Below are 27,084 nucleotides of genomic sequence, written 5' to 3' on the forward strand. Positions count from 1 at the left end.
CATTCATTGCATTTTGCTGCGGTGTGATGTGTTGCACGAGAAACACCCCCAAATCGTACATATACAGGGCGCTATATACATGTAGATGGTACTGTATGTGCAACCCATGTATATATGGGCCCCACAGGACAAGGGTTAACACATGACGCTCTTTAACTTCTGCTCTTTCAGACATTAATGAATGTGAGAGCTCAAACGGAGGCTGTGCACAGACCTGTAAGAACACTGCAGGGAGCTACAACTGTTCCTGTGGACTGGGGTACATCTTGGGCTCTGACGGTCTCAGCTGTGACGGTAAGTCTTTTCATATAATTTCAATAGGGAAGTACTAGTCTATAGCAAATCCATGACCAAGGGCTAATTGCAAGAACATGAACAAGAAGAATGATAATAAGTAACACTAATGCTACTAAATTTTAATTGCTACTTGACTCAGTGAAGAAAAAAAAGTTGTGTTTCCAATTTCCCGACCGACCCTACATGTAGCAACAATCCGTTGACTCTTGCATTTTGGGGGTCAGCCGCTGGCAAGGCCATAAGCTTTTCAATCTGACATCTGAATTTGGAACCTTCTGACATTTGTAACATTTCACACATTTCAGAAGCAAATTTTGTTTCAGCAAATCGTGAAAATATTAGTGCCTTCCCTACAAATGGAGGGATGGGTCCTGGTGACAGCCCTGGCCCTGGTGCATTTCACTTTGACAATGAAAATATTAGTTGCGTCGTATTGGAACTGTGGACGGGACAATGTGTGATGTAATTTAATCGGGTATTACAACTCTAAATCCCTGCACATTTTATTATCTAGCCGGATGTCTGAGCCTAGAGGATGATGATGATGATGATGGCACTGTGAGTATAACATCTGTGGGTGATTATGACCCTTCCACGACCAGCCCAACATCATGCCAGAACAGTTGTGGACTACTCGGGGAGATGTTTGCACTTCTGATGGTGAGTATTGAAACTGTATTCTACACAGTCAGACGTGCTATTTGAAGGCAATTGAGCTCGAAGTTAATTTTTGGAATAGGTCCGCTGGTGCAGCTAACCTAAAAATATAGGTTCACGGAAAACAACATACTTAGCTAAAGTATTAGCATCTGAGTTGGTAATTTTAAAGTTGGTAATTAACAATAAATTGGTAATTATTTTCAACCGAATATCTTTCGGTCTTCATCAGCTATCAGTGCTACAGATTTTTTTCCCAGGTAGCCAATGAAGACTGAGAGATTCCGTCGAAAATTACTGTAATACTATGAAATTCATAATAAAATGAATTTTGCCATTCTTCTTGTAATGATTAGACTATCTGATTAACATTTTGGTTTTATCATGAAAGTTCATCTGTGTTGGTAGTAATCATAGTAAAAGGTTAAACTTTATTCCAACACACAATTGTACAGGGATCAAATTTTCAGCGACCACTTTCAGCCTTCACTTAATAGAGATGGTGGACGATATACAATGTAAACTCCCTGGCACTTTTGATCAATTGCTTACGTCACGTATCAGTAAAATCTCGTGTGAATAAGGTCACGTGTTTGTAAACCGTAATTCTTGTGAGATCACGTTGTGAAGTGATTGGTCATCAATTATCCTGATGAAGGCGACAGTGGTCGCTGAAAATTTGATCCCTGTACAATTGTGTGTTGGAATAAAGTTCAACCTTTTACTATAACATTTTGGTCTGTTTTTTGTTGTTCACAGGGCGGCAACACCTGTCTGTGTGCTAATGAGTCGGTGCTGTCCCTCCCACGCGGTGACAACTGTAACACATCTTGTACCGGACAACCTGACCACCCCTGCGGAGGAGTGGGACAGGCCTCTGTCTACGGTCTGATGCCAACAAACGTAAACCTTAGCTTTGGGAACTCAACTTACTCCGTCAAGGTACGTCTTACATTATTAATAACACATTTGAACTCTTTAACGTTGCATCTGATTCATCTTTCAAAAAAGACCACAGAATATTGCAATCTCTCACATTTTTGTAGACTTAGTTTTTATGTTCACATTTTTTTCAGTGACACTGCAAGTTCTTCTTTTAGAGCTACTTTGCCACTAAAATTGTTTCAAACACAAGATACTCATCCATTTTTTTGTGATTCTGTTGGGTTTAACCACTAAATCCGAATGGATAATTATCTGCAATGACCATTAAACTTTATTGTACAAGAGTGTGGTATCTTTAACTTACTAAAACCCAACTACATTTCTTACATTTACTAAAATTAATAATATCATTTATATAATATTATCTTCCCATTTTCATAAATGCCATGTGTCCTTACAGCTGCAGGAAAACTGGAGCACAGCTATCGATGTCAGTCCTTCAGACGTGTTTGAGACAACTGAAGTAGTGGCTGACTTTGGAGACAACACAGGGACAGTCACCCTCACAACATCAGACCTACATCATGCATACTCCCTACCAGGGAGGTACCATGTCACTGTCACGGCATACGGCAGGGGATTTGTGGTAACTAAGTCGAGATTGTAACTCTAGTCATCATAAGAATGATTTTCTACAGATCTTTACTTCACATTAACATCTGTGTCCACAATATCACCAGGGTCCATAATATCGCCACCTTGAGAAATAGTGTGCTTAAAGATATTTTTACTGCAACATACTTTTGGTATGCACTCCTGCACACCTCAAATGTACATACCTAGGGTATGTTGCAGTAAAAATATCTTTAAGCACACTATTTCTCAAGGTGGCAATATTATGGACCCTGGTGATATTGTGGACACAGATGTTACATTTATTTAACATTCCTATCACATGGAACTGGATAAATTTTCTGTCAGACATTTCAAGTAGCATCGGTGTCAAGATTTATAAGTGATACATGTATGTGTCCTTCATTGAGTCAAGTAGCAATTAAGATTAGTAGCATTAGCATTACTTATTATCATTCTTACTGTTCATGTTCATTCAAAGTCTACATCTGGTACGCTCAAAAAAAGTTACTCAAGCATCTGGGTATGATATTGGAAAAGGTTATAATAAATTTTTCAGATAGTATCAATCAGTAGCTTGTGTTAACAAATATTCTGAGTTCTCCAGTGTCACCGACAAAAGGTAGTGGATGCTCTGACAGTCTGTCAACCGTTTACAAAATTATATCCAGTTGCTTGAGTAACTGTTTTTGGTGTATCTTATAACCTGGATGTCTAACCTTCATCGATGTTTCACAGGCACATGAAATTTTCTTGGTACTTCAGCAGAACTTTTTTTCAGGTAGCATCCACTACCTGTCGCCAGTGAAGACTTCATTTGCATATCAGTCAATAACTTGACAATGTGTTTATACATGTAAGCCTTCTGAATTTGAGAGCTCTCTAGTGTCACTGACATGATATTAAGGTAGTGGATGCTACCTGAAACGTCTGGCCGTTTCCAAAATTATATTCAGTGGCTTGTCAATGAGTAACTGTATGTGCATGCATGTTTTTGGTTTATCTGGATGTCTAACCTTCACCGACGTAATACTGCATCTGTCTCACAGGTTAGGGCAGATGCAGTAGTTGTGGTCAGGGTTCCTGATCTGACAGCAGAGCTGGACTGTGAGTCACAGTTGGACATTGGAGACAACGGAACGTGTACTATCACAGCAAACTGGGCAGCAAGGCTGAACGTTACTGTACATCTAGACCCTGGCTATGTAAACTTGGCCTTGTCAGGTACATCGAAATGACTTTTTTTTCGTTCTAAAACATTTACATCTAGACTCAACAGGTCCAACAGTGTCATAAGATAACTGCTACAATATAACAACATTTAGACTTGACGATTGCTAGTTTTTTTTTCAGTTTTTTCAATTTTTTTTATTCGCACTTTAAAACAAAATACAGACACAAGAAAATATAAATGAAATGTAACAGTGCAGGGAGGCCGGAAGCATAAAATGCTTATGAGGAGGCCTCCCTTCATAACTTAATTAACAATTCAAATTAATCGGATAAATAAGAAATAACTTACCAGGTAACGGGTAAATGAAACAAAACAATAAAATACAATACAATACAATACTATCTACAATAATGAAAAGTAGTAATGAAAAGTAGTAAACAAGGAAACTTAAACAAAAATTAAGAAATGTGCTAGCTGAAAACAAAAATGTCAGGAGAAGAAACAGAAACAAAATCAAAAGGCATCAAGTGGACTTCACTTTGCTGAAGCCTTTGATTCAGTATCACATCTAGTTTTAATTCACAAGTTACAGATACATGTACATATGCAAGGCCTTTCCTTTGTGGCAATCATGGTTCGAGTCATACTTGCAAACCAAAGGCAAAGAATGGTGGTTCAAGGCAGCCTGTCTAGATGACATTTAGACTTTAGGGTTCCCAAGCGGTTCTTTTTAACACCACTTTTGTTTCTACTTTTCATTAATGACCTCTCATTTTTTTTCATATCACAGATGCAGCATTCAGTACTGTAGGTCCGGTTATCCCAAATGATGTCAACATGACGTCTATTCCGGAGGAGGAACTGGGAAAACAGCTTGGTACTTTTGTCGTGCCAGCAAGCCAGTTCTCCGTGGCAAGCAGCATCATAGCATGGGAGTTCCATGCAAGAAGAACTGGCACAATTGAACTTATGGTAAATACTAGTATTCATTCATATCCATTGAAACTTATTACTTTAGTAGAGATTTTGTTATTACCAGTATCAGACTTTCCAGTATACAATACAAGGAAGCATTGTGGATCATTCTGCCTGTCAATCTTCCCTCTTCCCATGTGCTGTCAACCTAGATTACATTTTGTGCTCTGTGCAGACGAACATGCAAATATTCCCACAGACAACCCACCAAAAGCAATATTTTTGATTTTATTAACTGGATGAAAGCAACAGGACAGGATAATAATCTGTGTCTTGATAATGAACCCTTTTTTTATCAACAGAACAAAATGGGTACAGAAAAAAAAAACTTGCATCCCGTAAACATATAAGGCTTTAGTCACAAATAAATATTAGATGTCATTGAACTCGTTTTGTATTTTTCCCATTTTAGGTATTGTCTCCAGAATGTGAGAACAGCCATGGAAGGTCCAGGGACAATGACTGCGATCTCCCAGAGGAATATGGCTGTAGTTTTACCACAGATCAGCTCTGTCCTACGTGTGACCCTGCAGGGTCAATGTGCAATCCAGCGGCAGAGGGTGCCTCTGGGATGAGCTACAGAAGGGTAGAAAGCACCACGATCGAGGTCACAGCAGTTGGAAGAACTGTAAGTGTCCCCAACTAAAACTGAGTAGAGTTGTTCAGAGTCTTCAATTATCATTTATAATTCCATCATGAAAGTTCATCTGTGTTGGTAGTTACATGTAGTTACACATCATTTATTATTGTTGGGTCAAGGAATTGACTATTTTTTAAAAACAATATTTAGAGTTAGATTTTCAAAGGTTAGGCATAACAAGTTGTTTGGTGTAGTATAGCCAGCTGCTGCCGCGCCGCGTGCCTGTGAAGCTGGACGTGTTACGCCGAAGGGCGGTTATACCGGCTATACAGATGCAGATACAGATGTGTATAATTTTCATCATTACCATTTAAAAACAAATTTCAGCAACACAAAGTACAGTGTAAAGCAAAAATCAATGTTGAACAATATGTTAAAACATAAAGCCATATTGTTTGATGCATTTCAATCAGGTTTACAATGTAGAAGAAGACATCACAGTGACACCTGGTGATGTGATTGGATTCAAGCTGACCTTAAATGACGGACAGCTGTCCTTCATGCCGTCCGAGCATCCAGAGTTCCGGTTGCACAGTCGGGATGACACAGTCAAGGACACTGTTAACGTGAATCCTTACGTCTGTGCCATCACGTACAACCCTACAGCTGCAAGGTAACTAATGCTCAAGGTGCCTCCCATAGGTGTTTTTTAAGACGAAATAAAAAAAATGGCATGTTCACATTCATGGTAGGTCGTCCTACAATTTTGATAGAGTAGAATTTACCAAGAAAGCTGTGACAGGAACAACCAATGACTAGCAAGGATCTAAGGTAAAGCCTTTTCTGTAAGTGTAACAAAACATCGTTGGACACACACATGACTGTCTCACTATTATCCTTGTACAAAGATTGCACTTATTTGACTGATTTGGCCTGTAACTCATCCAACCACTAGTATCTTAAAAAGTAGCAAATGTCCATTTTTTTGGCAAAAGATCATTCGATTTAAAATTGTCAATGATAGTAATTAAAGATAATCAGATCTTTTGCCCTCAGCTCCAGAATGAACTTATATTTTCATTTGAGCTCTTTCATTTATAAGAATCTATTTTACATAAGAAACTGTTTATTGGCCTAGAACAATCTTGTCCTTAAGGTCAATCTGTGGTCACCAAATCCCCCCTTATCCTGACACCCTTATACTGCATTCAAACACCTACAAAATACATGTACAAACAAACAAACTCACAAAGATGATATTACTGTACCCAAAGGTAACAAAAATACATTGTATTTTCCAGATTCCAGAACAAGTTTACCAAACGAGGCCTGTACAACATCACAACTGAACTGAACGGTGACGACAGCATACAAGATGAGATGTTGCTGTGGAAGGTTGTTACCGTAGCTGGTGACTGGACAGTGGAGGTGGAGCATGTAGAAGTTGCAGCTGTGAATACACCTGTGACGTTTTACGCAAGCGTTGACGCTGGTTAGTAAATATTGTCTGACTTATTCCTTAACTCACCTGCATTGTTTGAATAATTATTTACATTAAAGTGTGCACGAGGCTTTCAACATGTTGATCAAAATGAAAGATTCTAGATAAAAGTGAGGAAAAAAATAGCCTGGGTGCCACCCTCTGTAGTTTTTGCCCACTCCCTAATGTCGCTGTCTCAGCAACATCAGGGAGCGGGTGGAAACTATGGAGGATGGCACCCAGGCTAGACAAAATGTTTAGACATGTTCCTTTTTAGCTTATAGTTACTGTATCGACAAAATTTATCAATGTTCAATATCATACAATCAATCATATGTGTCATAATTCAATCTTGAGTCCTAGAGCTCCATTTTTGTGTTACTTTGCAACAAGTAAAGTTTCAGGCAGTATCTTCTACATTCTTTTACATTCTTCCACATCTTTTACATTACAGCCAGCAAGTCAGACCCTGTGTATTCATTGCTGATCAATGGTGAAACTTACTACAACATCACCAACACGAGTGCCATGTTCATCCATAGCTTCAGCAGTATTGGGACATATGAAATCACTGTCATAGTGGCAGATGATGCTGGGAGCACATCAAACACATCACAACTAATCGTACAGGTGGGTAACTCTCATTTACATAATGTACACTTACATACATGCTTTGATACAATGGAACTGTCCAAGGTACTTAAAGTAGTGCTGTTATAGCCCCTATGATTAGAATCTTGGATTGAATAATTTTACAAGGGGTTTTCCATATCATATACAGCACATGATTTGATTTGATTTTTGATTTATTGAAATTGCAACAGTGCAATACACGCGGAACAGAGGCAGCTGTTGCTGTTGCTGTGTCCCTCACATAGATAGAAACAAATACAGGACAGACAATACTCATTTTCACTCGAGTCTAGTGAGGAAAGTAGTGTAAAGTGCCTTTCCCAAGGGCACAAGATCAGTGGCATGTCAGGACTCGAACCCAGGACCTTTTGATTCCGAGCACACATTTTTCCATGTTTGTCTTTCATTTCATCTCTATGCCAAATTGTGAAAGTTAACTCTAATATCTCATTTTATGATACAGTTATACATGTATATTAACTGTAGTACGGTAAAGAAGAACAACTTATTTTCTCCTTACAGGAGCCAGTGACCAATCTTAGTCTGTCTGGTGATACAGACTTACCTTTGAACGTGGCTATGGGGTTCAATGTCACTGTTGACAGTGGCTCTGACCTCCGCTGCCTTCTGCACTTTGGCGATGGTTCTACGGACACTCTTGGCATACATAAAGTTCCATTGGTCCACGTCAGCCACAGTTTTGACCAACCAGGCAGCTTTGAAATGAACATCACGTGTAGTAACAACATCAGTAGTGCTAACACGACATTTTTGGTCAATGTGGTATGTTTTGGATATTTCACTTCTAGTACAATCATTACAATGATTTTATAATGCAATAAAATCATTATTTCTTTGCTTTACTGAGAACAGGTCTAGAATAATTTCATTATCAACAATTAAGGCTAGCGTTTTGTATCTCTATACTTTTAAGTGTAAAGATAATCTTTTCTTTAATTTTTGACTGTTGACCTATTTTTAGACACTGATGGTGTTCTTATGGTTAAAATAATCTTTAATTTCCCTTTCTTTGTATTTATTGTACAGTTTGCACCAATTGAGCTTGCTCCTGGCCAGGACCCATTCACTTGTGCTTATGCAAATGGAGATCAAGTATTGACAGAGTGGACATTTACTGTGGAGAGTATCCTTGCATGTAATGCCAGCAATATTCAAGGTACAAACCTTATACATGTACATGTACATTACTTCTAAATTGAAATTTGAATTGACCTTAGTGTTAGTTTCTTTGACAATGCATATCATGTGGAAATAACTACTGAAATACAAACACCCAAACAGAAACAACAAAAATGAAACAAAGGTAATAACCATACATTGAATACACAAACTCAAGGTGTTTGAAGTTAAAATTTTGGTCCAATACCTAGAGCTTTCGACCAGTCACTCTGGTCTTCCTCAGTAGACTGACCCAGTGAGGCTTGTCACGTGGCTTCTTTGAAGTGTGACGTCAACACTGGGTCAAAGGTATCTGGTAGATACAAACTCAATAAATAGGATTTATACCAATCGTAGCTAGGTTCCATTTTTTACAGACCATTAATATTTTTTATGACCTTACAGGTACAGTGGTGACATATATCTGGGATCTTGGGAATGGAGAACACCCCATACGAACACAAGAACCACATTGCAACTTGACTTATTCCCAGGTAGGTAAAATGATTCTTGCTTGAATGTATGAAATTTAAGCAATTGTGTTTTCAAACCCCATTTTAGAGTTAAAAGATTGCTTATGTTGCAAAAGTACAGGCCTAGGGCTCAAAATACATTTTTCTGCATACCTAGTAACATGCAACCTTACCTGCACCACAGAATATATGAACTTCATAAGTATGGATTAGTAGAGTGCTCGCTTTGTAACCGGGAGGTTGTGAATTCAATCCCCGGCCGGGTACCGGTCATACCAAAGACTTTAAAAATGGTACACACTTCTTTCTCTGCTTAGCACTCAGCACATATGAGAAAGTGTGGGAAGGTCAAACACACAGCACTACCAGTGGACCAGCCCCCTGCTGTAGTGCATTGCACAACTGTGTGTCGCCCAAGGGCTACAGAAATGGATATGGGCACCACCCTACGCTCTGCATAAGGGCACAGGAGACCTTCATAAGTATGGATTATACTAAAACTCTTCATAAATCGTTATTATGCTTTAACATGTTTCTACCATGCAGGCAGGGATATATGCCTTGACTCTTACAGTGGAAAACCCTCTACAGACAGAATCGTGGAACAACACATTAGTCCTTCAAGAACCTATAGGGAACATTTCCATAATGGCTCTCAATAATGTGTAAGTACTGGAATAATTGTCTCCAAAATTTATCTTAATCAAAAATTATACCTTGGGTATTACTGATGCTGCAATAGTAGATTGCTGTCATTGAATTTACAATCTTGTTTTAAAATCGCGGTCTAAGGGTACCTGGAAGAATTACAAGAGTTGATGTTGATTAATGCATTTATATGATAATTATTCTTTCTTATTAAATCAAAATGTATTGATGAAGATTAAATTTTCACATTTTTTCTTTGAAAAGTGACAGGCTCTTTCATGTTTTTCAGGAGTTATGCTGGATTTGTGAAGTATTTTGAAATACACATAGACCAGCTGGGAACCAACCCTTGCCTTTCTGTGAACATGGAAGAGTTTTTCCCAGTTTTGATGTACGGTTCACCAACTTGTATGAACATTGGTGACCGCTTCATTGGAAATGTCAGCAAGGTCGGTGGCCTTTTTGTATTACTAATCATTTGATACTGTAGTTGTATGACTTTGTTTTTGCTTTGTGTGTATGTGAAATACTTTCTTTCTATACATTGCATAATTTTCTGTATATTCCATTGTTATATTTTGTATTATTTTAGTGGACTACAGGAAGACTTGTGATTATGTCACTAATGCAGATATGAATAAACCAAATCAAACATTATACTATCATGAAACTTCATCTGTGTTGGTAGTAACATGTTTAAAGTTAAAACTTTTGGTCCAACACAAAAAAATTCTCTCACCTAGAGCTTTCGACCAGACACTCTGGTCTTCCTCTGTCAGTAGACTGACCCAGTGAGGCTTGTCACTTGGCTTCTTCAAACCAAACATTGTGCATGCATGTCACTCCAATATCATAGCATTATATAGATTATTATAAAACTATTCATGCATCCTGTTTTCTTGAGTGCTATTTTCATTGTACTGAAAATCTAATTGTTAAGTTGTTGTTTTGTTTGTTTTAGTTGCTGCAGGTGAATCACACGTACTGGATCTACGGAGAGCAAACCATCAGTGTGCGGGCCTGGAACCTGGTGTCTGATGTCCAGGAGTCACAGACCTTTGAAGGTACTGTATCATGAGGGTATACATGGGGGGACCCCCGGCAGTGCTTAACAGTAAATTCAGGAGGACTGGTAATGCTTCACGAAAAAAAAACAGGCCTGTACATGCATACGGAGTCTGGCAATGATAGTGTGTGAACACCAGCAGAACTGGAATTTTTGTTCTTGGTGACTTTTGGCAAAAATGAATAAGGAAAATGCATGCAGACCCTCTACTACAAGTAATGTTACAGCTTTACAGGAGTGTTTTTATAAGGGTTAAGCTACTTGTGTTGTTAATCATCTCAGAAAATTTTGTGTTTCAGTTCTGCCAGATGTCTGCAATAATCCAGTCATACGAATCAGAGGTGGTTCCACTGACAGAGAAAATCCAAGGTGCAGTTATCATAATTTCTTTCTCCATTCCACCTGATAACACTGTTGGGTGTAACAGTTGCCAATACCAACCTAACGGGCTTTATACTTAGGTTTCAATATTTTAATGCTAATTCTGTAGTGAAAGTCAAGCGCTTACAAACAAGCTTTGGATCAGTCCTTATGTCACACTTTTATTCTGGTCACACAAAAAGCTTTGGGTCAAGTTGAGAAAGATCAGAGGGCTGATCAAATGCTTGTTGTTTTTAATTACATTACTCAATTCAATTACACCATATATCCTCTGTACAGTTCAAATACATTCACAAAAACACATTCCAGAGGTCTATAAATTTGAATTTCAGCAAAACCAAACATATTTCCCGGAATATTCTTTGATTTCTTGTTCCACAGGTCTTTTGTGAGGAACAAGGCCATTGTGATCACGGCAGACCTGGAGATTAAGTGCTACGCCACCTCAAAAAATTCTATGAACTGGTCTGCAGTTCAGGAAAGTCCTTCAACGGGTCAGTTGTTCATCATCAGTTATTCTTGTGAAATACAAGGAAGTTTATGTATTTTCTTGTGAAATACAAGGAAGTGTCGGTAGAAGTCATTATGAAACGAGTTTGCAATTGCAATTGTCAACACAACAAATTGGACTTACCGGTACCCAAATTTTTGACTCGAAAATTTGGGTAAGTCCAATTTCTTGTGTTGGCAATTAAAGTTGAACTTGTTTCATAGCAAATGTTTCTTGTGTAGCAACTGTGAAATAGAATGGATAGATACATGAATTGCTGAATCAGTCTGATCAGTATCAGTTTTAATACAAATGGTATCAATTAAAAAAAGGACAAAACATCATAAGGTTGTCGATACCTTCGATGCTCACAGACGTAAACTAACACACTCTTTCACCAATCGGCTCCTCAACAGTAATAACAGTATCATAAAACTCGCAATCCACTCAGACTTATCATCCACCAGTCACTACTGGGATCACTATATCGGCCTAGTCTACCGGTAAGGCCTTTCCCGTATGTATATGTACCGAACCCTACCGTTTTTACTATGTGTGCACCTTGTTATTTTAATTGTTTGTCTACTATGGGCCAATTTGCGCCTGAAATAAAGAATAAAGAAAAATAAAGATAATGGAAGGTATCACAATAGTATGGGCAAATGGCAGTAAAATCTGACCTGTGGACTAACTGAATTAACTAGACCCCAGAACAAACTTGGCTCATACATATTTTACATTATGGACAATGCCTAGTATGTAAATTCTAATTATTAAAACACCCCATGACAGTTAATATAATGATTGGTATTTGTTATATTTTATAGGTGAAGTAGTCCAGGTTGTAGACTTGTCCGGCTTCCCATCTTCTCATACAGCTGAACTTCTCATACCTGCAAATTACCTCAACCCAGACTTGCACAGGGTGACAATGTGTGTGGAGGTAAGGAAACTAGACTCTAAAGTATCACATGTGTAAATAGCACAAGGGAGAAGTTTGATCCCGATGTATAAAAATATTCAGCACCAAGGACAGGTCTGTTCCCCATATGTAAACAACACCACTGACAGGACTGTCAGTACAATACGTCTATTCCCCATGTTTTAACAACCTTCAGTGCAAAGGACAAGTCTGTTCCCTATGTGTAAAAAAACTTTCAGCACCAAGGACAGGTCTGTCTCCATATTTTGAGAGATTTCAGCAACCTGTTTTTCAGACAGTCCTCGTTTTAACAGTTTTCAAAACCAAGGACAGGTCTATTACACATGTTTTAATGGCTTTCAGCACCAAGGACAGGTCTGTTCCCCATATTTAAGTAGTATCTACCTTATAACATCTTCTGAAGACTGAAAACTCTTTTCTTTTCACAGTTGAACCCCTCAGTGACAGACCGGATCTACAGGTCCTGTGTTTTTACCTACATCGTCGTCACCTCTGCCCCATTAAAAGCCCTGCTCTTCCCTGGAGGAACCTCCAGAGTTGTGATATCTGCTGAACAGTCTCTGGACCTCAACCCGAGCGTGCTCTCATTGGACCTTGATGAGTCTGGTGCTTCTAAGGTGATTGTATAAGTCTCTTAGCACTGTTTCTGATAACTGCATTATTTGTTGTAATATATCATTAGTGCTGTGTACCTAAACCCACATTTAGGTTCAGGTCCAGATTCAAGTCCAGAGGTTTAGGTTCAGTTCCGGACTCATTTTTTTTTTTTTTTTGGACTTGAACCTAAACATTTTTACAAGTCTGGAACCGGTCCAGTAAACGGTACACAGCACTATTACATTGCAGTTTTCAAAAGGATTTTATTCTGCTTTGGATCACAAAAAACATTTACAAGAAGAGTAGCCAGTAAAATTTGAATAGGCTATATGTAACTGATGTTAATTTTTCACAATTTGGTAATGCTCTGTGGTGATATAATGCCTGGGTGGTTCCAATAACTGCCTTATAAGTATCCCTTTGCTCAGTCAGTGGTTTAATTTTCATCATAGCCAAGCAGGCCTTGTGTGACCATTAACACCTCAAGGAAGGACAATAACCTCTAGATAATCGCTGATGCATTTTTGCCCCCTCAGAGCTTCACTACATTCACCTGGTTCTGTAAGCCATTACAAACAGTACTACAGTCTCGCTTCCCACCAACGGCTGTTATCAACCTACTGAAGAACTTTGTGCTTCAAGAAGACAAAGGTAAACTGCATTTCTAGAAATGTCAATTGTGAGTATTGTGAACTTTTATCACCTCACAGATTCTGCATTTTCCATGTTTAAATTTTCAATTTTACATTTATTCCAGTTGTGTATCTTTAGTGAAAGACTTTATGCTATTGTTTCATTAATGTCTAAATACATGTAAAGCTACTGAATGCTAGCCTGGGTGCCACCCAATTTGTAACGGCTACCCCGAAAAACAGATTTTTTGGGGGTAGCCGTTACAAATCAGATGGCACCCAGGCTAACTGAATGCAACAATGACAGAATAAATCAGTCAGCAAACCTGATTTTTGTCTTGCTCACACTCCCCACAGGAATACCAGTGAACTTGTCCTCAATCATACCTGTTCTGTTGTCCCTTCATGATCTGTCACAAACTCGGTCCTTTATCCCGACTCTATCGGACCCGTTTGACCTACTCGGCAGTGGTTGCTTCAACTCCAATGCTACGGCACACGGAAGACTGCCCAGTTTGGATCAGGGGAGGCTCAGGGTTGCCGGGTCCATGCTAGTGAGGGAGGAACCTCTGGTGTTTGCTGTGGTCACCTGGAAGGGCTCACGGCTGGACTTCGCCAAGCTGCAGGTCATCGTGAGGGACAGGGCAGGCCCAGTGATGAGCATCAGGTATGTAAAGTGGAATGACTGAATGGCTAGGGTAGGGTAGGCTAGGCTAGGCCAGGGTAGGCTAGGGTAGGGTAGGGTCAGTTTCAATTGAGCTAACAACATTTGTGAGTGGCTAGCAGACATGAGATTGAGAGGTGTGAGCAAACAATCTTTAGGCGCTTGGCGAAGTCCAGCTGTGAGCCCTTCCAGCCCTGACCACAGCGAACACCAGAGGCACGGAACACGGAAAACTGCCCAGTTTGGATGAGGGGAGGTTCAGGATTGCCGGGTCCATGTTGGTGAGGGATGAACCTCTGGTGTTTGCTGTGGTCACCTGGAAGGGATCACGGCTGGACTTCGCCAAGCTGCAGGTCATCGTGAGGGACAGGGCAGGCCCGGTGATGAGCTATGGTTTTATGTACTGTGAAATGGTTGAATGGCTAGGGTAGGGTAAGGTAGGGTAGGCTAGGCTAGGGTAGGGTAAGGTAGGGTAGACTAGGCAAGGCTAGGGTAGGTTAGTGTAGGGTAGGCTAGGCTAGGGTAGGTTAGTGTAGGGTAGGTTAGGGTAGGCTAGGGTAGGCTAGGCTAGGTTAGTGTAGGGTAGGCTAGGCTAGGGTAGGTTAGTGTAGGGTAGGCTAGGGTAGGTTAGTGTAGGGTAGGCTAGGCCAGGGTAGGCTAGGGTAGGGTAGGGTCAGTTTCAATTGAGCTAACAACATTTGTGAGTGGCTAGCAGACATGAGATTGAGAGGTGTGAGCAAACAATCTTGGAACTTGGCAAAGTCCAACCGTGAGCCCTTCCAGGTGACCACAGTGAACACCAGAGGCACGAAACACGGAAGACTGCCCAGTTTGGATCAGGGGAGACTCAGGGTTGCCGGCTCCATGTTGGTGAAGGAGGAACCTCTGTTGTTCGCTGTGGTCACCTGGAAGGGCTCACGGCTGGACTTCGCCAAGCTGCAGGTCATTGTGAGGGACAGGGCAGGCCCGGTCATGAGCATCAGGTATGGTTTTATGTACTGTGAATGGGCTGAATGGCTAGGCTAGGCTAGGCTAGGCTAGGCTAGGCAAGGGTAGGGTAGGGTAGGGTAGGGTAGGCTAGGCTAGGCAAGGGTAGGGTAGGGTAGGCTAGGCTAGGATAGGCTAGATTAGGCTAGTGTAGGGCAGGTCCGGTGATGAGCATCAGGTAGGGTCAGTTTTAATTGAGTTGACACTTTGGTGAGTGGTAAGCAGACACGAGACCGAGAGGTTGTGGGTTCGATCCCTGGCTTGATGTTGTGTCCTTAGGAAAGCCACTTTACACAACGATGAAACAAAATTCACAGTCACTACAGCCCATGCAAGAGCTACATAATCTTACTTTCAGGTACAGAAGTATTGTTTTGGGTGGCTCTGTTTTGGGTTTGTGTATGTCTTTACCAGCCAGAGTAGGTTGACAGCCTGTGGGTGGGCAAGATTGACAGGCAGTGTGAGATTTAAGATCTCAGAATCTGGTTAAGGAGCCAGCAGGAATTAGACATTGACAGGAGGAAATTCAGGAAGCCGAGGTCTGCATTTATCCATGTACTCTGATTTTTCAAACATCACATTTCTAGTTTCTTTAACCCTTTTACTTCTGTTTCAGTTGTGTCCAGAAGTCTCAGTGTATCCAGCAGCCCTCTGGACAAAAAATCAACCCTTCAACCCGGCTGGTCATCAAGGCCAGCTGTGAGCTGGGCTGTGGGGGGTCCATGAGGTACAGGTGGACACTGAAACAGGAGGACTCACCGGGGGTGTATGCAGAAGTACCAAACGTGCCTGGTGTTATATATGGTAAGTACATGTAGGACAAAATAAAGTTCAACACTCATGTTTGTTTGAAGTTAAAATTTTTGGTCCAACACAAGGAATTCTCTCACCTATCTAGCTTTCGACTAGTCACTCTGGTCTTCCTCAGTAGACTGACCCAGTGACGCTTGTCACGTGGCTTCTTTGAAGTGGGTCAGTCTACTGAGGAAGACCAGTCTGAGAGTGACTGGTCGAAAGCTCTAGGTGAGAGAATTTTTTGTTGAACCAATAGTTTTAACCTTAAATATGTAACTACCAACACAGATGAACTGCCATGATAGTTCAACATGTTATTTATGATAAGTAGGACACATTCCACTCTGCAAGCATAGGTTAGGCCTCTTTTTGGATGCTTTTTTTTTGGAAGATCTGTCAGGCTTGCTGTTTTGTCGGCCTAATACTGGAAAGCCAACAAAATATAATGTTACAGACTGAGACAAAATGTCAAGAAAACAACCTCTACTTGGAGGGTACGTAACAGATTGGTGGAAAATGCTGAACCTTGTGAAAGAATGCTGTTTTATGTTATTAATTAGCAGGACTGTAAATTGTCATTATATACACTGTCATGTATAAATAAACTTTCTACGCCCAGTTAAGGAATGTTGCCAAATTTTACCTTGTATGAAGTTATGCTTTTTTTATACCACCAACCAGCTTGGTTACATGGCTTAAAAGTTCTTTTGTTACGAAATCTAACAATGGATGACTTTTTTTCACAAAGCTACCAGAGGAGGCATCTTTGTGGTTGAGCCATCAGCACTGGAAACAAACCGGACCAACACGACATATGTCATCGAACTTCAGAGCTGGAATATACCAACGCCCAACCTCATAGGGGAGAGTACCATGTACTTTCAGATCAACACACCGCCTACTCCAGGTTATTTATTTTTTTAATCATATTCCAACATGTAATCACAAGACGTGGTGACGGAAAACAAGTTTTTTTTCAACATATATTTATGCCGCCACCAACACGAGACAATACAATACTCATTTTCACCTGAGCGAAGTGAGGAAAGTCATGTAAAGTGCCTTTCCCAAGAGCACAAGATCGGTGGCATGTCAGGACTCGAACCCGGGACCTCTTGGATCCAAGTCGAGCACTCTGCCGCACAACCCCACGATAGGTGGTTAGCGTTTGATACTGACAAGTTGGTCTTGCAATTTGGGATGTTGAGTTAAAGAATCCTAGGTTCTGGGTTCCAATCCCAAGCTGCACAAGCCACCCTCCCATGGATGAATCAGTCTTTGCTCTCACACCTAATAAATTGTTACCAAGCCCCCCAACACACTGTCTCATTCTTGTATATGCCTGAAAGTGTGGTACAGGTAATTTTAGATTTTTTTTCATTCATTAGGTACGTGTGAAGTGTCACCTGAAGTAGGTACGACTCTGCAGGACATTTTCACACTCAACTGTACAGGCTGGTACGACGAGGACGGAATAGCCAGCTACCAGATTCATGGTGAGTTCGAATAATGGAAGGAAATTGGTTAACAACAAGTACCATTTTCCTTTCCTATTGGGAGAAAGAAAAATATAGCATAGTTACAACTCATGACTGTGTTTCCTGTGTCCTAACTCTTCCTTTTTTCTTGTGAAATTTGTAACCAAATATCTTCCCATGCAGATGGTACTCTTTATATTCTCTGTTTTTTCTCTACAACAATATCACAAGTTTTCATCTGCCCAAATTGATATTTTCTGAATGTAACCACTATAATGTACCGGGGGTAGTTAGTTAAAACTATTAATAGCTTTTGGGCATCTCCTCACATAAACTAGCCATTTTCCTCTATCTATACTACTTCAAATATAATTAGTCTGATTTTTATTTCACACTGTACCTTATGCTCATACAGTGCGAGAGAATTCCTCAGTGTTGGCAACTGAGTTGAATAATCAGTTGGACATTGGGGCAACAAAAACAGGCCTGAAGGACCTGAACCTCCCAGCAGGCCAGGCTGCCTCCCAGTACAAATGGCAGCTGCACGTGACTGTACGGGACACACTGGGGGCTTATGTACACTGGGAAGTCGGCACTGTACAGGTAGGAGAAATCATGGATAAATTTATATTCAGATTGTAACAAATCTGTACCATAGGATTCATGGATGGAAACGTAAAGCACTAACAAAATCAGTTTTTATATTAGTTTTTGATTTGTTTGACAATGCTCCTGTATGTTTGCGACCGCATTGTAGTTCCTAACCATGTAGATATGTGCAATACATGTGTTTTATGTTATTCTTTTGAAATGGATCTTTAGCAGTGACACTTGTGCACTGTGCAATGTGAGAACCAGTCAGAATTGCCCAGAGGAAGGTGACAGACGTTCACCAAAACATCGGCTGAATAAAACACTTGGTTTTGTATGAAAAGTCTCAGTCCCTATTCACATATAGCATGTAAGCATGCATTCAAATGCTGACAGAAGAGACACAATTTCTCCAGGACCTGTACTATTAGCCTGTGATTTGAACTTGTGTATTATCATCGTAGGTTTTCCCACTGGCTGGTGAAAATGAAGAAGTCTTGACGAGATCCCTTCAGTCCCTGGAGTATCTGGGAAACACGGGGAACATAGAAGATTTTGTGGGGCTGGCGCTGGCTTCATCTTCTGCTCTGTCAGGAGGTAAGGCACCAAGGAACTAATGTTTGTCTGACCTAGTACGTCGGCAGAACGTACTGCACCTGTCTAATATAACAAAGTTAATATTCATGTATATAAGGTGTAGTTTCCAAATGTTATGTTGGAAAAAATGTTGTCTGCAACTTGCAAGATTCTGATGCAATGTTGACCAAAAATCCAACAGAAAACCATTGAAACAAGTGCTTCTGCAAAAGCTGACCATTTTCGCCGCTTACAGGCTTACAGTTTTTACGAACTGGTGGATGGTTGAGGAGTATATGGTGGTGGAACGTACCGCAGTGCAATGCATTCTAGCATTTTCCCCATCCTAGCATTTCAATTTACCTAAGTTATATAAATGGTTCTAGTTCTCATCAACATTGTATATAATGAGAGAACATGCACTTCTATATTTCAACTCTTTAAGTTTAAAACATTACAAAAATCAAGTACATAACAGTTTATAACCTGTTTTCTCTCTTTTAAGAGTCTTTTTAACAGAATAAAAAAATGAGACACAAAAGTACATTTTAACTTAAATTATAAGTAACGTTAATATATATATATATAATTTTATTCAAAATCTCTTCTATGGCTTTGTCCCCAACATCTAAGTTTACAAACCTCGTGACATTCAACCAGGGCTTTAGCCAGCGCCCGTTTTACCGTCAATTGACGGTATTTTTTCCCGTCGGACGGTAAAAATTTAAGTCCTTACCGTCAACATTGACGGTCAAAAATCGTGGGTGAAGACATTAAACTTAGCAAAAAATGTAGCGAATTTGAATGAGCCACGGCGCGGGGTCTTTCCAAAGCGCGTCGCGTCTTTTCAAAATGCCGCGGGCCCACACATTTCTTATTTAAATAAGTTTGACCCGCCGGGCGGGTCAAACAAAGGGAATATGAAGTTGTGAGGACCATAGTTTTTTTTTCATTCTTCAAATTGCAGATTGTGTAATTTTTATCCTGAAATCTTGAAAATCTATCTGCAAATTGCAGACTGAAGACGGGTATTTAGAACACTGAATACATGAAGTGTGCGGGGGGGCATGATGTCGATCACCGGATCATGATTTTTTTTCGCGTTGACCCTGATTCAACCCTAAAATAATACTCGAAGAGAACTTCAAAAGTCATCTTTTACTAATCATATATAATTGTTTACATTATATCATCTGATCAACCTGATCCATTAAAAATTGTCAATGGAAAATACCTTGCCAAACAATGCAATACCTATTTAAGTTAATTAAACACTCACTCATTAATTAATTAATTTCCTAAAATACAAAAGACATGTTGGTGAAAGTTAGGCACCCAGGTAATATCAATAGTTCCACGGACAGCTATGTAGGCCGGAGCTTCTATTGCGTGCGATCTACGTTTGGTCAGAAAATACCCCCCCCCCAACCACACACACACACAAAAACACCGATCCGGGAACGCCTGAAAAGGAGGCTTTTAATAAGCTTTGCCTGCAGCGCCTTGATTGGTCGGACGTGTGACCCTCTGGACTGCCGGCCAATGGAAATCTGAACATCTAGACTAATCCACACTGCTAATGCTCATTGACATAATTTATGCAGTTTATAAAAATCCTTGATTACTGTGATTATAGACATGTCTTTATCAACATTTTTGGCAAATAATAAAATCAAGTTATTGTTCAAGACAAATTAAGTTTGTTTTGTCAGCAGCTTTGTTATGCAACATTAATAGAACTATGATTTTGAAATTAGCAACCATAATGGAAAGTATACAAACGTCCAAGGCATGAATGGTAAAAAGTGCACTCGCAACAACGACATCTAGCGACATGCGGCAACTCAGCATGTCTGCATGGCCGTCGCAACAACGACATCTAGCGACATGCGGTGACTTAGCATGTCTGCATGGCCGTTGAAGGGTGGAACCGTCGAACCGTCGAACCATCCATGCATCGATCCAACGTGCCAAGTCGTCTGAGTTACCATTTTCGTGCATGCGAAAATGGTAAAAAAGGGGTTTCGTGCAGTACATTTTGCCAACGTGCTGCCAGATCTCAGAGCAGATATTTAGGTGGCTACAAGACAGAAACTTTTGAAGACTTATTACATGTTGTTTTCAGTAATATGTCCTGCATCTGAGTGGTTTTGATTATTAATGCCCAGTTTCAATACTTACAATTATAATATGATTTAATTATGGTTTACTTTTGAAAGCATCCATACAAAAGGAGAGGAAATCAGAGGTAAGTACTGTATTCTAATTAACAGGAATTTTCCTTATTCAAAAGACTACTTTTTAAAGATTTGTGACTGATATTAAGGTCTAACTCAGGTAAATGAACAATAATTGGCCCAATGATTCATTTTCTTTGAACATTGGGGGGATTTTCATGGGGAAAGGAGTTTTTTTTTGTGTTTTAAGTTTTATACAATTCTGTTTTACTGTTAGTAATACACTGGAATCATATATTTGCAGTGTCACTGTGAAAATATGTCCACTGCAAACATTTCAAGTTTTACAGTATTATGAATCCTCTGTTTTTTCCCAGCAACGTGAGAATTTGATCCGATCCATGACATCCCTGCCCATGACATCCATCGGTCAGCTGCAGGAGTTGACCAGTGTGATCAGCTCGGCAACTGCAGTTCCACAGGAAGTCACTAGGCAATCCCAGGTGAAGTAAAATATTGCTGTTGCAGCTTTAAGTTTAAGCTTTGTTCCAACACAAGAAATGAACTCACCATAAATTTTCAGTTGATCTCCTCAACCTTCATCAGATGTATGATCCACTCTCTGACTCTCTGGAAGTCAGAAGCGTGATGACGTCAGGAGTGAATCAAAGTGGCGGGAAGACGGAATCTCCCATGCACCATCACGGTTCAGAGAGGGTTGATGGGCCCTGATGTAAACTGCCTCCTTCACACCCATTTAGATGTCCATGCATTGTCTCTCAATTTTTTTTATGTGACAAATGGTACTCAATTCAGGGGGTAGTAGTTATTCTCCCCCTGCTGATGTACAGTTGAATTAGTGCAATAAAGAAAAGAAGAAAACCCCTCACAAAGTCTTCTGGAGAGTCAGCGAGTGAATCATACATCTGACAGAGGTTGACGAGAATCCGGAGATCGACACCTGGAAGTACAGTGTAGCACCACCATATTTTCTCAGCCAGTTTTCCTGCTATCTATCATGTTCACAACATGTTTAATAACACGTTATTATGTTCTGTCTGTGTCCTGCAGGACATAGTAATATCAGAGATGACGTCCATGACAGACTTTCTGGGTGAAACTGTGACAGAAACTGATCAGGAGCTGGTACAAGATGTGAGCAGACACCTGCTGGAAAGCTGTGGAAATACTCTACAAGTATGACAATATATACATGTATATATATTATTAGGAATATGCTAACACATGAAATATCAAATCATAAATCATTTTCAAATTCTATTGCCTTATTTCTGAAGAATTTCTGTCAGTGTAAGTATGAGTTATTCTTTCAAACATTTACAGGTTTTCAAAGTGACCTCTCACTGCAAACTTGTCACACCTGCAAACATGCCTATAAATATTGTTTCTCTAGTCAATGATTGGTAACATGTAAATCCTGAACTCAAATACCACAAATTCTTGATTCTCAACTGCTACATGCTTGAAAAATTACTGAATTTACATTACTTGAATATAAATTCCCCAAATCAGATGTCCAAAATTACTGAATTTACAGTATTTGAATATAAATTCCACAAGTCAGATGTTACAGAATTATTTTTGTTTCTTTGCTCATCTTGGTATTTGCCACAAATTATTATTGCAGGCATCAGCACTGAGTACCGACTCATCACAGCAGACAAACGGCACAAATTCCACAGTCGCAGAATCTGATGGAGCTGCAAACATGGCCGTACTCGGTCTCCTGGACAAGGTCATGTCCACGGTCACCACCAACATCGTTCCGGGGATTCAGGTGCCAAAACTCGCCTCCAAGACGCTCGTTGTGAGCGTAGAAAGGACGTCGGCAGACGCTGTTGCCACCAGTGCGGAGATAGATGGGTCACAGTTCACTCTACCGGAAGTGAGTCTGTTCAGTGGCCTTGGGAATGACTCTGTGGTGGACACTAGGGTAAGTGTTGATACATTCCTTCCTCAAAGTCTGTAAATTTAAAGTATTTTTACCTCTGGATATAGACTCTGAGGTATTGTATTCCTTTGGGTTTTTCTGTAGGTTTGTGTGTATATATAATGCTTCTCCAGCACAGGCAGTTGCAGCAAGAGTAGGTAGATGTTTGGATCAAACTACATGATTGACATGATTTTGTCTCAACCGGGACGGGGGGCGGTACTGACTTCCCTACTACAAGCTTTGACCCAGTGCTCACGTCACACGTGGGAAAAAAATCATGACTGTGTCTAGAGCACTCAGGTTAGAAAGCTGACGAAGACTGAGCGATTCAGTTGAAAAGTCTGGTGATTCAACTTCTTTGCATTGGAGAACAGTTTAATTCTCTTTAAACCGCCTTTCTCTTCTACAGGCTGTGACCTTCAAGACAAATCCGTACTCCTTCAGGAACATTGAAGGTGAGAGGCAGCTGAAGTCAGACGTCTTCATGTTGGAGCACGTCCTTGGAGACGGCAAGTTGAACGTGTCAGGACTCCAGGAACCCATCTCCATCGTCTTCCAGAAAAACTTGGACGGCTTGAGTACAGGTAATTAGCGTATAAACCTAATTTGTTCTTTTGTTCAATGTAAAAGAGGGACTGATTTCTTTAATTGATTCCAATATATTCAATGTTATTTTCCATAAAAAGAGCCAATGGCATTATACATTTTTACATATCAAGTTTACCATACTTTGTAAACCAAAGAAATTGAACCTGTCAATTTCAAGATCAGACACAGAAAATTGTACAAAATTGAGAGTTGGTCCGGGTAGGGGAAGTTTGACAAAAAGACTTCCGTTAAGTTATGTATTTAGGATTTTTGTGACCTTCAAGATCACCCCCATTTCCTGTGTCTGGCATTTTGACCTCCTGTCATCCTGGCAGTCTTAAAGTGTATCTTTCTTAGTTTGGTATGGAGTCTATTGTCTTTGTTTCGATACCTGATGGCTAAATTCTACCTAAATATGTACTGTGGTAAATTCTTCCAAACGTTGACTGCCCCTTACTATGTTCTCTTTAGAGTATGTCCACCCAACGCCCACAGGACCCGTGATGCTCCATAAGTACAACATAAGTGGCACAGCACAGCCTGCTCTGCATGTGGACATAGCGCCGGATTTGCCCGGAGTCGTCTACACTGTCTACGTGTCCATCGACCAAGAACCCAACATCACAAATCCCTATCTCGTGTACCATAGTGAGGACATGGCGGAGGGTAAGTTGGTGTTATCATTATGGCCACACTGATTTAATTTTATGGATGACATCTTCAGAAGACCCTAAAACTAGTGGGCGTGGGCAAAAAAAACATTCCAGCTAAAAAATTCTGCTAAACGAGGAATACAAAGTTGTCATTGTGAATTTGCAGTAGTACATAGTGACTTTTATAAGCCGGCACATGCTTGCCTTTTGCAGCATTTATGAGTTGGCACTGTACTGAGGTCCTGAGTTCTGTAGAGCTTTGGCAGGCTGGGTACCATCCTTCATAGTTACATGTACCACTGGCTCCCTTCCCTCAACACAACAAACAACATGGAGAGAAATTCATTACTACTATAGACAAGCAATGTACTACGTTCAGAAAAGTCCCAATAATAATATAATATTTTGCATTCCCCTTTTTCAGAGAACGGATTCTATCGACTCTTCGTTGACCCAGACCTTCTTCCAGAAGACCACAACGGCACCGTCTTTGTTGGTATTGAGGAGGAAGGAGTTGCCACAATGTCTCCAACCGCAGACTACACAGTTTTCAGTTCAAACTACTCCCTGCTGTTCTACGTCTCACAGTGTATCTTCTGGAATGACACTCAGAATGACTGGGATACTACAGGCTGTAAGGTACTTATTATAGACACTTGAATATGAGGCTCGCCCATTTTGTGAGGCCACGTACCACAAAGTACTTACTAGAATGTAAACAAACATGGCTGACAGCTATGTTAAACTTTCCAACTTTTAAACGCACCCACAAGATGACATATTTTGGTACCTTTTATAAAATAATTACCAGAAAATTGACTTTTTGTATCATCCTAATGTTACTTAATGCAGCTTTAATGAATGTATAAATTATACCTTTTCCCTTTTCATAAACCCAGGTGGGAGATGGCTCCAACAGTACCCACACCCAGTGCCTGTGTAACCATCTGACTTCCTTTGCCAGTGACCTGTTCGTCCCGCCAAACCCCATCGACTTCAGCTACGTGTTTGCCAACGCATCGTTCCTGGACAACGTGACCACTTACGTCACCGTTATCACCATATATGTCGTATTTGCCATTGCTGCGATCTGGGCACGAAGAATGGATAAAAAAGACGTGGAAATGGTAGGACAATTTTACAGTTTTTGCTGGTCGTATTTAGCCCTAGGAAGAAAATGTTGCTTTGCCGATTTCAGTTCCTAAAAAATAGAGTTGGTAAACATCAGCAGCCGGGAGATTTGGAGACCTACTCAAGTACAAGTAAGTAAGTACACATGTAGGTAGGATGCTCTGCATCTTCTAGATGTCAGTTGGGAAACTGGAAAGTCTAACACAAAATTTTTTGTCTTCTAAGCCTTATCATACAATCTTCTCTTGTTAGGACTTGCTACATTTAATAGAACTTGTTTAATAGAATTATTAAAATTCTTTGTAGCTTGGTCTTACTCCACTGCCAGACAACCATCCAGGAGACAGATACCTGTATGAGATTTTTGTGTACACTGGACTGTGGAAGGGGTCTGGGACAAAGTCAAAGGTGGGCACTGTTGTTGCTTTTTATATGCCTACATTATTGCAAGAAAATTGCTTGTACATGTAAATAAAATTTAAAGCTTGGTACATTCTTTTTGTTCAATTTTCTGATCAGATTCTGCAACAATTGTAAGCTAATACATAATGCATGTATACTTAAAGAGCATAAAAAAGTCTAAAAAATGCCTCAATAGGTTTAATACTGTAACAATAATGTATGTAGTCAACTTAATAAATTATGAAATATCAATAGTCTAAGACCACAATGTGCTGAAGCTGTTAATGCAACTATGTATAACACAGGACAAAGAAATTAATATTCAATGCCATATAAACTTGGTAACCACAAAGTGATATGGCTAACAACTTTTTAACCGTTTAACATTGAATTCTTGGGTACCACAAGACTGACTTATTGACACTTACATGTACATGTAAGTCAGTGAAACACACTTCTATATATACGTTACAGGTTAGTGTTGTACTAAACGGAGAGAGGGGTGACACGGGAGCTCGGCAACTGGAAGATCCCAAGCGGAGGATTCTGCTCAGGGGTGGCAAGGACTCTTTTCTCCTGTCTACAGCAAGGTTAACACTGTTTGTAGTAGAGACAGTTTTCAGTCATCATGGAAACCTGAATTCTCATGCATAACTTTACTAAGATGAGGAGTTTATGTAAATTTTGGCTCTACTTGTTGTATTGGTGATATAGACAATTTCCTTATGCTGTTTCGTATCATTGACAATGAAACTTGGTATTCAGATTATGACTACTAGTAGGAACAATTGCATTTAGTGTAACATTTTTTATGCACGTAGATACCGATAATCACCTTTACCATTGGACAGCCTAAGTCATAAGCAAAATTGATTACAATTTCTAAAGATTTGATAATGATCAGAAACGCTTCTGTCCTGTTGCAGACCCCTGGGGAACCTGATGTACATGCGTGTGTGGCATGACAACAGCGGGGGCGGGGACCGTGCCTCCTGGTTCCTACGCCATGTCGTGGTGAAGGACGTCCTGTCTGGAGCCAAGTTCATGTTCATCGGAAACTGTTGGCTGGCCGTGGAGAAGGGCGACGGAAAGGTAACGACTGTTTCAGTGACATCTCTCCTTCTCTCTCTCCACAGCTGGTACAATGTATACTACTTGACACTATATAGCTATGCATGCCATTGACCAAGGACATTTGGGTGCCAGACCCTGTATTTAGATTGGAGAAAGATAATTGACTAATGAGTCAACTGCCTCTCCCCCATAGTTGGCACCCTTAAAAACTCAAATTATCAAATAGTATCCTTCCGGGGCGAGAAATAAATTAGCTCCTGGGTGCCAACTCTAGGATCGGGTGTGTGGCTT

General features: G+C 40.2%; 1 protein-coding gene across 1 annotated transcript in view; it reads left to right on the forward strand.

Moving 5' to 3' along the window:
• Positions 1-27,084, forward strand: part of LOC109462684 — a 49,927-nt gene that overhangs the window by 11,287 nt on the left and 11,556 nt on the right. The window contains 26 exon segments of the mRNA XM_019759244.1: positions 812-957; positions 2,300-2,485; positions 3,522-3,696; positions 4,437-4,618; positions 5,675-5,874; positions 6,503-6,693; positions 7,136-7,311; positions 7,837-8,097; positions 9,513-9,631; positions 11,443-11,555; positions 12,379-12,494; positions 12,923-13,111; positions 13,628-13,742; positions 14,081-14,390; positions 15,991-16,178; positions 16,918-17,076; positions 17,558-17,665; positions 18,063-18,250; positions 21,369-21,494; positions 22,640-22,945; positions 23,355-23,529; positions 24,005-24,199; positions 24,611-24,825; positions 25,086-25,313; positions 26,194-26,309; positions 26,646-26,811. Of these exon segments, the coding sequence (XP_019614803.1) occupies positions 812-957; positions 2,300-2,485; positions 3,522-3,696; positions 4,437-4,618; positions 5,675-5,874; positions 6,503-6,693; positions 7,136-7,311; positions 7,837-8,097; positions 9,513-9,631; positions 11,443-11,555; positions 12,379-12,494; positions 12,923-13,111; positions 13,628-13,742; positions 14,081-14,390; positions 15,991-16,178; positions 16,918-17,076; positions 17,558-17,665; positions 18,063-18,250; positions 21,369-21,494; positions 22,640-22,945; positions 23,355-23,529; positions 24,005-24,199; positions 24,611-24,825; positions 25,086-25,313; positions 26,194-26,309; positions 26,646-26,811 (4,649 nt within the window).

The sequence above is a fragment of the Branchiostoma belcheri genome, unplaced genomic scaffold, assembly GCF_001625305.1.
Source record: "Branchiostoma belcheri isolate BF01 breed outbred unplaced genomic scaffold, Haploidv18h27 scaffold12, whole genome shotgun sequence".
In the NCBI taxonomy this organism is placed as follows: Eukaryota; Metazoa; Chordata; class Leptocardii; order Amphioxiformes; family Branchiostomatidae; genus Branchiostoma; species Branchiostoma belcheri.